The sequence below is a fragment of the Clinocottus analis genome, unplaced genomic scaffold, assembly GCF_023055335.1.
Source record: "Clinocottus analis isolate CAN_PGR_092001 unplaced genomic scaffold, fCliAna1.0.p SCAF_14, whole genome shotgun sequence".
In the NCBI taxonomy this organism is placed as follows: Eukaryota; Metazoa; Chordata; class Actinopteri; order Perciformes; family Cottidae; genus Clinocottus; species Clinocottus analis.
Genome location: NW_027175865.1, coordinates 777,746 through 789,903, shown reverse-complemented (window position 1 = coordinate 789,903; position 12,158 = coordinate 777,746). Strand labels below are relative to the sequence as shown.

The 12,158-nt window shown below is 45.8% G+C and overlaps 1 protein-coding gene across 7 annotated transcripts in view; it reads right to left on the bottom strand.

Annotated features, from left to right (window-relative positions):
* Window positions 1-12,158, bottom strand: part of LOC137785220 (protein FAM131B-like) — a 30,513-nt gene that overhangs the window by 9,938 nt on the left and 8,417 nt on the right. For 2 of the 7 annotated variants that reach the window (XM_068576335.1, XM_068576340.1), the window contains exons 2-4: window positions 9,310-9,347; window positions 3,246-3,281; window positions 1,951-2,056 (exon numbers count right to left, since the gene is read on the bottom strand). In XM_068576335.1, coding sequence (XP_068432436.1) covers window positions 1,951-2,056; window positions 3,246-3,281; window positions 9,310-9,347 — 180 coding nt within the window. The remainder of the gene's footprint in view (window positions 1-1,950; window positions 2,057-3,245; window positions 3,282-9,309; window positions 9,348-12,158) is intronic. The other 5 variants (XM_068576337.1, XM_068576336.1, XM_068576338.1 and 2 more) reach the window with 5 other exon arrangements.

Sequence of the window (12,158 nt, the reverse complement as noted above, 5' to 3'; positions counted from 1 at the left end):
CCCCGGAGGAATCCTCTGTACGATAATGCAGATGTTTTGACGAGGGGGGTCAGAGGTCACGTGACTCGAGCGACACCGCGGTGACGAGTTCAACGTTAAGAGTTTGTCGAGTTGAACGGCGAGGAGGACGAGGAGGAAGAGGAGCCCACGTTAATAATTAAAGCCGTTACTCATCTCTCGGTAAACAGAATAAATGAGATTCATTAGACTTCCTGTAATTAAAAAGCTGTTACAGAGACCGAGAGAGAGGAACGTAATCCACGGCGATAAGAAGGGTCCGCTGGCTAAACGCTCTGCTTGAGATGCAAATGCGAGGGACTCGTACTCTGAGTCAAACGCTGCCGGAGAGGCCGATCGATAATTAAAAATCAAAATCAAACGGGCGTGAATCAACAAGAGACGGCGCCTGTGGAAGTTGCTCCGTCTCCAACTTCCACGCTGAGTTATGAATAGAAACAGTTTTCCCCTGAAGACAAAGAGCCAATCTCATTTGAAAATCAAACACTCCCTGCAGAGACTAATTGGGGATGGAAATAGGAATGGAAAGAATGGGGATGAGGGAGGGAGGTGAAGGGCCTCGGATACTCCAAAAAATATATATTTAAAGTGCACCAGACACACAAAAATGAACCAAAAAACACAGACGACACTTGAGGCGCTACACTCAAACATCACAGTGTGAAGCACAGACGCAGCGGCCACGACACAAAGAAGTCGACACAAAGATACCGGACCACACCACCAGCACCACCAGCACTGCACAAGTACACCACATGTCCCAACACACCTGTGGAGATGCTTCAGTAGGTCATTAAAGTAAGTAATCGCACTTACTTTAAGTTTTCTTTGAAATCAAAGATCTGATCGGATTTCCATCAATGACTCCGCAAAAATGTGTCTGTCATTGACGTCTGCTGTTGAAATCAATGGAAGAGAAGAGGGGGAAGTAGGAAGTGATAAAGGAAGGGGGCACCCACAGGGTGACCATGTTGGTTCCAAGCTCCTCCCCCTCCTCGAGAGGGAAGTCGTCTGTTGAGTTTCGGGTTTTACAAAATCCGCCGTTTACGGCAAACGTGACGAGGTCGTTCCTGGTTTTCTTTTCCACAAATGTGTCGGGTTTCAGTGTCGCCTTCGGCATCCTGATAACATGAAGTTTAGATTCAAAATGGAGGCAACAGCTGGTTTCATCCTCTCTCTGATGTCTAATGACTTGTGTAGCGTCGGCGAGAGATTGGGATGAATTGGTCAAACAAACACAGGACTTTCACCCAGGAGACCGCTGTCCTCGTGAAACCACTTTAGGATGTAACTTAACTGAAGTAACAAACTTACTTATTTAAAAGATGCTTTGTTGCATAAACAAAGTCATTTTGCTTCAATTTGAAACTGTGATCGTTTTTTGTATTTAATAAATACGGTAAAGAAGAAAACAGACGGAATAAAAAGTATATTAAAAAAGTAGTTAAATGTATTAATATTGCACCAGTTGAACGTAATCATGAGTGATTAAAATGTCATGAGTTGTGTTGTGTAGTCGACTGTGAGCTCAGCTTGTTGTGCAGCCTGACAGCAGCAGGAAGGAAGGACTTCACCTCAAAGATGTCTTCCTGTCTCCGCCCTGCTGGACGGACATTGCGTCACAATTAGTCCAGAGTTATATATTTGTTGGTCACGCAGACTTTAGCGCAGCTAAGCTAATGCTAAGCGACCATTCCAAACATGACCAACGCTAGTTGAAGTTCAAATCCCCCGTTTACTCTCGTTCACGTCGGTCGCTGAACCCAAACCATCTGAGTGACACGCGGGAAGAAAACCAGGAATGATCTTTTTCACCACGAGGAAGTTTGACCTCCGCTTTCTGCTCAACAGCGACTCGACCCTCGAGCCTCCCGGAGCACCTGGAGGCAACATGGGGGCCATTTTACCATCGACAGCAGCACAGACACACACCTGACACACCTGTCAGAGAGGACTTAGCCAGGGCACCGATCCCATAGGTCTGGGGAGGCTTCCTCTTGAGCCGGGGAAGAATGGAAGTCGTGTCCTCCATGGACGACTAAAGAGAGAGGGAGAGAGAGAGGGAGAGAGAGAGGGAGGGATGGACAGAACAATAAAGAGACAAAGAGAAGGAAAGAAAATGCAACGTGACAGGTAAAAAAAAAAAAGACAAAACAAGTGCAGATGAGAGAGAAAAAGATAAATGCAGGAACGATAAAGTAGAATAAAGAAATGGAGGTGAAGAGAGCAGATGATTGAGAGAGACAGAAGAAGAGAAGAGAGGTTGTAAAAGAGGGAATAAGAAAGGAGGGTTAATTATTCAAACACCTTGTAAACGTCTTACAGGCATCATTGCTCGAAAAGAACAGAATCCTAGATATGCACATACATATATATATATATATATATATATATATATATATATATATATATATATATATATATATATATATATATATGAGACTCAACAAAAAAATGGATGCTTCAGTGATTTAAAAGCAATTTATTGTGTGATTTTCCCGCAGTTTTTACTTCCTGGTGCCAGTTAGCGGTTAGCGGCAAACCAACAAGCTAACTGATGAACAGAGACGGAGCCCGGCTCCTGATGAGGTACGCAGGACGCTAACAGCCGTCTCCTGGGTGAAAGTCTGTGTTTGTTTGGCCTCTGAAGCTCATCGTCCTGCGTCAGTGGAACACCAACATTTAAAAAGACACGACGGCAGTCAAACGCTTGTTTTTTGTGCAAATAGACAACAGAGAACCAGAACAAAGCCAGACTACGACTCACTGACCGTAACAAGAGGACGCGTCTCTGCGTCTATGGCCACAACTAACTTTGCATTTCAACGACGCTAACGAAGCTAATGAAGCTAACAATGCCGACTTGGTCCACTTGGTGAGCGAAACAAACGCTCCCTTCGGGTCAGCGAGGTCTTTGCGTACGAGAACACTTGTGAGTCAACAAAAATGAACATTATGCAAGCAAAAAAACTGTGACTGGAACGACGGCTTCAGCTGTGGATGAGATGAGCTCCTCATAGCACCCGGCGTCTGTCCTGTGTGCAGCACAGCAAGGCTTCCTGTTCAGTAGGTTAGCACAGGCCAAGAGAGGGAGGGAGAGAAAGAGAAGAACTGTGGGATGAGAGAGATGGAGGGATGAACCAGGAGGATGTCAACGCATGGACTCCAAGACCAAACTCAGGTGGAGGGCGATGGAGCGAGATGGAGATTCAAACAAAGAGACTTACATTGGTTCCTTCCAAGGAAGACGCTGTATGGTCACACTGAGGAGGAGGAGGAGGAGGAGGAGGAGGAGGGGATGAGGAAGGTGAAGGTGAAGCAAGAGAAGAGATTTAGAATAGAAGAGGTTTGGGACAGAAAACTGGTTTCCAGGCTTTTGCGTCCCGAACGTTTTCAGTTCGGTGGTTTGTTGAGTGTGAAAATGTCACAATAGTTTTCTCTAAAAGGTCAAAACACTTTTTATACTCAACAGTTTAGAAGTTGAACTACTTTGATGTTTGCAGAGGATGTGGCGTCCTGCACGTAATCCACCCAAATTATTCTCAAATTAAATAAATCACGGGACTAATCGCTCGATGTTGGTCTTAAATCAACAAAGATTACTAGTTGTGTGTACTTCTCTTCATGTACAGGTAGTACAGAGTACTGTACGCTCATGGAAAACATGAGTCAAGATGTTTATTCTTTTATTTAAACTATTGTCTCTCATTCATTTGAGTTATTTAAGGTTTACTGTATGCTTTGAATCCTCATTGTTAGTTTAAATACTACATTTTATCACTTTGTACTGTTTACACACACATTTCACACAATGTTTGCTCATGAACATTTAGTTAAAGTCATGAAAATTTGGTTTAAAGTGATAGAAATTTAGTTAAAAGTCAGGAAAATTTGGTAAAAAGTGATGTAAATATGATTTAAAGTCATGGAAATCCATGAGTCAAGATGTGTATGAACCCTTGTAATATTTAAAGTAGTGCGATTCTGTGTTTCTTTAACTAAACTACTATAAATACTACTACAAATAAAAACCGCATGGACTCAAATTTGCATCTGGATTCATATTATTTGGCAATAAGAACGCGGTGATCAAAGTGATTTTAGGGTCAGCAGCTCGACTTTGAGGAGACAATTATGATGATTTTTAAATGTATGACATCAGATGTTAATTCTTTGAGTCAAAGCGCACAAAGACACATGGAGGTGGTGTAGTTCAGGTGGTGTAGTTCAGGTGGTGTAGTTCAGGTGGTGTAGTTCAGGTGGTGTAGTTCAGGTGGTGTAGTTCAGGTGGTGTCGTTGTGTGTTTCTGTGCCGTTGTGTCGCCGCTCCGTCCTTTTGTCCGTCCACACAGAATGTTTAGGTAACCAACGGATACCGCTCAGCAGCAACCCTGTTGCCAGGGGCAACGGCAAATCTGATTGGGTGACCGAACCTGGACACACACTCACACACACACACACACACTCACACTCATGCATATTCATCATACAGTATAATAAAAAGGCAGCGGGGAACATTTTGGGAGCCTGCGGTCGCTGCAGAGCGTCGGTGCTCTTCACGCCGTCAGAGAGGATTCTGTTCTTTCTTTTTAGCGTCTGTCGCTCCAAAAGAGTTTCTCCTCCACCGGCGCTCTGAGCTCCTCATCAGAGTCGTGCCGTTAAAGGCCGCTACGCCCTGGCTAGCTACGCCCTGGCTAGCTACACCCTGGCTAGCTACGCCCTGGCTAGCTACGCCCTAGCTAAGCCCTGGCTACGTCCCAGCCATGTCCCGGCTAAATAAGCCCTGGCTACGCCCTGGCTAGCTAAGTCCTAGCTACATCCCAGCTACGACCTGGCTAGCTACGCCCTAGCTTAACGCTGGCTACGTCCCAGCCATGTCCCGGCTAAATAAGCCCTGGCTACGCCCTGGCTAGCTAAGTCCTAGCTACATCCCAGCTACGCCCTGGCTAGCTAGGCCCTAGCTTAACGCTGGCTACGTCCCAGCCATGTCCCGGCTAAATAAGCCCTGGCTATGACCCGGCTAGCTAAGTCCTAGCTACGTCCCAGCTACCTCCTGGCTAGCTACTTCTTGGCTACGTCCTGGCTACGACCCGCCTACATCCTGGCTACGTTCTGGCTATGTCCTAGCTTTCTACATCCTGGCTACGTCCTGCTATGCGTCCCGGCCCCACAAGGCTGCTGCTGCTGCTGCAGAAGAGGTTCATTGATTAGCGTATGAAATGAGAATGGAACGATCACAAATCTCTGAAACTGTAAGAAAATGAACTGGTGTGTCATGCAGCATCAGAGACTCTGAAGAGGACACCAGGACCCGGACTCTGAGTCCAGCTTTGCCCAAGACAAAGCTCATTGGTTGCAGCTCACTTTCGCAGCTGGAGGCCGAACGCACAAACGTTAAATGCTTTAACTTCCTTCAACTTTCTTTGAAGTAGCTTTAAAGAAACTGTACGACTTCACGCCGCCATTTTGTTTTTGTTGCTCTATTGTAGTAGAACAACACTTTAAAAGTCCTCTAATGGAGACAAGCGCACTGCTAACGGCACGTTTAACCAAACTCACTGACAGGGCTCTTCTTCCTGGTGTCTTCACGTGGCAGCAGCAGTAATAACGTTCACCACGCCGACACATCGAGGGCAGAGTGCTGCTCTCATTGTGCGACTCCAGATGAATCCACATCTACATTTTTACATAAAGATCCAATCGTGTGCAGCTGTAATGGCGTAATTGTTGATTCCCATCAGGTCACCTGAAGGAACTAAAATGCTAAAATGCTAATAGTGTAGCGGGAGATGGACAAGCCGCATGTGAGACTGACAACAGAAGACACGAGGGCAGGAGAGCAAGCGGCGGCGGGGGAACATGAGGATGGCGCCCGGCCTCTGTCGTGGTATTTATTCACGCTTTAATCAGCGGCTGCTGCGCTCAGGGACTCTGCAGCCAGAACATCATGAATGAATATGAATTCAGGTCTGACTCTGGTTTACGGCCTCGTCGCCCCGATTGACACGTTTCCATTTCTTTCCTCCTCTGGTGTCGAACACAGAGGACGGACGAGCTGAAACCCAAAGCCAGGATTCATCCGCTTCCTTCCTTTCGCTCTCTGCGGAGCGTCCATGTGACGCTCATTGTCCGAGGATGTTTATTTTCATGGCGAAGTGAATGAGGAACAAGAATAATCCTGTAACAGAGACGCTTGAAGGAGACGCTGTAGAGAAGCCAGGATGAACCAGAGCAGGAGAATAACTGATAAACAATCATTCCTGCATCACAACCAGACCTGAGCGACACCGAACCTTTCAAAATAAGACTTCCTCTCAACAGGAGCATGCATGTTAGCCGCCGTGCTAAACTCCAGACTGAAGAGAACTAATTGAATCGTGTTTTATTTCATTTAAAGGCTAATGAAGCCTCAGACTGATGTAAATGAATCTTCTGGTGGCGAGAGTGAATCACCCGCTGATCTGAAGTGTTACAGGATTATTACTCATCTGAGGAACATGCTCAGTATATTATGTTAATGCCCATAAATGTTGTGTGTTAATGTGTTGTCGGCGTTAACGGGACATTGAGTCATCTATAAACACTGCAGACAACTCACTCATGTTATAATGATCTGCTTTCACTGTGAAAACTACCTCTAATCTAATGTTGCTGCTGATGAAAGATAAATAAAGATATAGTTATAACCTTCTAATCAGTCGTTCGTTATAAAGGGTTTTGTTTGAGGCCCTTAAATCTTTAAGAGAGAGCAAACGTCTTTAGCTAGACTGTAGCTACGTGTAGCTACACTGTAGCTACACTGTAGTTACACATGTAGCTACACTGTAGCTACATGTAGCTACATGTAGCTACACTGTAGCTACATCTAGCTACACTGTAGCATGAAGGATGAAACTCTGTAGGAGGTTCTATACATGATCCATGATGGTCAAATGTGTGAGGAGTTAGTTATTGTGGCGTCATCTCTGTCCTTGGACTGTGTGTGTGTGTGTGTGTGTGTGTGTGTGTGTGTGTGTGTGTGTGTGTGTGTGTGTGTGTCTGTCATTAACACAGCTTGCGTCAGAGGTCGCAGGATTTGGATTCAGAAGCAGCGCTCAGTGTGTGGTTGTTAAGCTCTCCTGGTCAACCGAGGACAGAAGAAAACAAACATCAGACGTCATCACCATCTTTGTTGTGTGTGTGTGTGTGTGTGTGTGTGTGTGTGTGTGTGTGTGTGTGTGTGTGTGTGTGTGTGTGCTCGTGCTCATACGTTGCAGTCAAACAGTCTCCATAAAGTGCACAACAGCAGCTGAGCTCGTCGTCTCTCCGGCGGCGTGCGAGCTCAAACTCAAACTCCTGTTCAACGTTCTCGTCTCTGCGTTTCTTCAATCGTGTCTTTGAGCCTCTGGAGGTCACGACGCGAAGCGCTTACACAACGACAGCTACACATTTTCTGTGTGTCTTTCTCCCCGCTCATGGTCACGGGGTGGGGGGGGGTACGTTAACATATCCCAGCATGCATTGGGGCGAGACGCAGGGTGCAAAACTACTTTCTATTGTGCGTCTTTGTTTCTTCTTCTTTCCGAGGACACAATGTGTGATGGATTGTGTTGCTCAGGCCTGACAAACCACTGACATGGTGGAGTGTGGACGAGACAAAGAAACCATCGCACAACCGGGACTGACGTCTCCTGGGAAGATAAAAACATTATTTACGTCGTTCACATCCTGAAAGATGAATTCTGGGTTTCAGGAAGTCTTTTAGTCGTTTAAAAGGTTTAAAGTTTAGCAACAAAGTCACAAAGAACTGAACCAGAAGAGAAAGCGATGACACTTTGTACGACACGCAACTTAAACAAGTTGTGTAAATGTAAACACAACAACACTTTGTCAACAACAACACTGGATGGACTCCCAGAACACGTTCATGGTCCCCAGAGGATGAATCCTCCTGACTTTTAGGATGACGTCTCCAACAACTTCCTGAGCAAATATTAGCATCATGCTAACACGCTACACTGAGATGAGTCGGGGAGCACGAACCAGCCGAGCTAACGCAGGACTTTCACCCAGGAGACCGCCGTGGAGTCAACCATGACTCATGATCCAGCCTCACGTCACAGTCTCTCTTTGTTCCACCCAGACAGAGACCTCCTTCTCTTTCTTAACCTCCTGCCGGCTCTCCTCGATGTCGTGGTGAGATCTCTCTGTCTGATCTTCTCGTTTCATCTCTGATTTTTCCGCCCTGCACTTTTTTGTCCTTGAACTTCTGCCGCACCGCGTTTGCTTCCTCGTCTCCGTGTGGAATTTATTTTGCCTCTTTGTTTGTCGCCGCTTGGCGTGAATCATCTCCCCGAAGCTCTTCTACCTTCTCTATTTACTCATAATCCCTCTCCGTCTGTCTCTCCGTTCCAGCCGCAGCTGACGCAGGAGAAGAGCTGAAGCTTCAACGGGAAATAAAAGTTCTGCTGTCGACCTTCAACCTTTTGTGTCGAGAGAGAACGAAAACACTGAAGACATGAAAGCAGCTGGTGAGAACAAGATGGACGTCTCTCTCTCTGGAAGTGTCCACACAGGTACACAGCATGACACACACACGAGGACACACACACGAGGACACACACAGGTGTGTGAAGCGTCCTGCTCGGCCTCTACTTCTCCTCCAGTGGCCGCTGGCGGTATTGCGCCTAAATAAAACGTTCATTCAGCGCGTTGACAGACGTCTGGAGAACATTTCCACTGGACTCGTTCTCCTTGAGCCCTTTAAAGAGACTGAAGGCTTCATGCTACTTGTGCAGCAGCAGCAGCAGCAGCAGCAGCAGCAGCTGTGCAGCAGCAGCAGCAGCAGCAGCAGCAGCAGCTGTAACACAATGCGTTCCCCTTTAACTCCGCTCCACTCCAACGTGCTGCAGTACAGAGTCAGAACAACAAAGCGTGTAACTCTGTCCTGATGCGTTGTGACAGTAATGTAGACCACACACACACACACACACACACACACACACACACACACACACACACACACAGACACTCACACACTGAATAATTGATCTCTTTCCAGAGTTTAGTCTGGCCGCCTGCCAGCAGGACGTTCTCTGTGAGCAGCAGCGCTTCTTTTCCTCACCTCCACAAGGTCTGAGGAGACGAGAAGCGACGCTCACACACAGCTGGAGGAGAGCGCCGACTGTCTGTCTGTCTGTCTCTCTGTCTGTCTGTCTGTCTGTCTGTCTGTCTGTCTGTCTGTCTGTCTGTCTGTCTGTCTCTCTGTTCAGTCTCTATGTTCAGCGTTAAGGAGAAAAAGAAAAACATTTACCTGATCCCCATCTTTCTGTACCGGCACAGCGTCCACTGCTAAAGAGAGAGAGAGAGAGAGAGGGAGAGGGAGAGAGGGAGAGGGAGAGAGAAGGAGAGAGAGAGAGAGAGAGAGAGAGAGAGAGAGAGGGGGAGAGAGGGAGGGGGAGAGGGAGAGAGAGAGATGAATTAAAGATCATTTCATCATCACAGTACAGCTGCAGGTTTCAGTGACATCAGACTAGACACAACTCTGCAGTCTCAGTGTTTCATGAGCCGTCGTTTTAGTAAAAACTTCAGACTGTAATTCGTCAGCACGCGACTAAAACATCAGAACGTGAGTCCGACTTTGTGAATCTGAGCTGCGACTTTTCTGAGATTCCACTATTTGTTTCCGTGAAATGAGCAAAAAACTGTGAAAAAGGTTTTTATTCACTTAAACGAGGTTCAGAGTGAATGAAACCTCTTTTTACTTCAACGCAGAGAAATGAATTGAAGTTTAAAACTCTCTCTCTCTCTCTCTCTCTCTCTCTCTCTCTCTCTCTCTCTCTCTCTCTCTCTCTCTCTCTCTCTCTCTCTCTCTCTCTGTTAATGAAGTCTCAGTCATGACTCGGCTCTCTGTGAGTACATTTGAGATGCGACTCCGGGGATCCTGGAGGCCATTCACTCCTCACAACACACACACACACACACACACACACACACACACACACACACACACACACACACACACACACACACACACGGAGGTCCATACAAGCAAGTCCACCACACACACACACACACACACACAGTGGAGATGATGGAGCTCCCTGAGAGAGAGAGACTCATAAAACAGAGATGATAAAAAATTGAAGAGGAAGTGAAGGGAATAAAACCCAGAGATTAATCGAAGCTCAAAACGATTGTCGAGGGGAGAAAATTATATATATATATATATATATATATATATATATATATATATATATATATATATATATATATATATATATATATATATAAACACAACAAAAGTATACATAAGTTTTTCTTCTCCGTTACGATGATGAGAACTCATGAGAGAGCTTTGAACGCTCAGTTATTGAATCCAAAACCTCTAAAAAATATTCAGTTTATTGCAACTTTATCGACAATTAAGCAGCGAAATGGAGACGCTGATTCTACGGCGTCCAGCGCGTTGACGTCTGGAGACGAAGGGAACCAGTGTGTCCTCCACTTGACTGGTTATGATGATGATGAAAGCATGAGGAAGAGGGACAATTTAAAAAAAGCAGAAAGAGGAGGATGCTGAAGGGCAGCAGGGAGGAGAGGAGGAAGACAGGTGGAGTCGTGCCAGAAAAATGTGTTTAAGGAGCTTTAGCTGCTCCACGAGGGCTGATCCAGCTGCTTACTGCTCCACAGGGAGGGAGGGAGGGAGGGAGGGAGCAGAGGGGGGAGGAGATGAATTGATCACTTAGGAAACAAACAAAAAAGAATATAGGAAGGAGAGGAAGAGGAGGGGAGGAGACGGAAGAAAAAAAGGTGATCAGCGGGGCGGAAAAAGAGGAAAGCTGTCACGAACACACAACAGGCCTCATGAAGACACACACATGCACCTGCACATGCTTGCTGACACACACACACACACACACACACACACACACAGGGAATGTCTGAGGAAGAGCGGAACGATGCAACAATAGGTCTTGACAGCGCTCGCTGGCAGACCCTCGCCTGTCTGCTGCCATCGCCCTGGGCACTGTGTGTGTGTGTGTGTGTGTGTGTGTGTGTGTGTGTGTGTGTGAGACACACAGCCTGCGACAGTGATCCCAAGTGAAGTCCGGAGTCTGACTCACCTCCGCTTCAGCGGCGGACGCTCTGAGCCGACACCGAACACTGAAGGAGTCCTGCTCACTGCAATACCTTCACCCGCGTGTGTGTGTGTCTGTGTGTGTCTGCGAGTGTGTGTGCGCCCCCATATTCCCTGGAGCTCCTGGAGGTTTCCGTTCGTGACCTGATGTTCCTCCTGATGTGACTCCAAGAAGGAAAAAACCTCCAATGTTCTTTCTCTGTCTTGTGCTATTTTTTTTTAATCTGTACATTTAAATCACCGACGACTGATTGAACAGACAAGATATTCAGTTAATATCCAGCTCATGAAGGGTTAATCTCTATGCATCAACTACTTTGATAACACGCAGCTAAGACACTTGAACAAAAAGGTTAACAGCACATTTATCTCCCTGTATGATACTTGTTGGATCCAATCAAGCACACTTGAACAGCACGTTATTAACGATACAGGACTGCCTCTCGTCCCTTATTGCTTAAATGTATAATATATATACTTCATCTATCTCTATATACTTCACAGTCTCTAGTGAGAGACTGTGCTGCCGTTAGCCTCCACTTTAGCCTTACAGCTCATGGTCCTGTTACTTTTTAAAGGACCTCCTGGTTCTTTTTGTCGCCACGTTTTGTATCGTTGTGTGTGAGCTGATTCCAGGTCTGATTCCAGGTCTGATTCCAGGTCAGTGTTTTCCTCCAGTCACACGTCTCCTGAGCTGCAGTCCGCTCGGCGTGAAGACGTTTTCACACCTGGAGGGATGAGGCTGCTATGGAAGGCCGTTTCCGCCACACACAGAAAAAATAAAAAAAATTAGGACCAAAAAAAAACAAAAACAAATTTGGACCAAAAAAATGGATTCCCCCTTCTTTTTTTTTTCTTGTCCTCATTTTTTTATTTTTTTTTTTTGTCCTCATTTTTTTATTTATTTTTTTATAATTATTTTTCTACTTTTTTTTGGTCAAATTTTTTTTTGGGGTCCAGTTTTTTGTTCTTTTTTTGTAGATTTTTTTTTTTTTTTTGGTCCTCATGTTTTTCCTTATTTT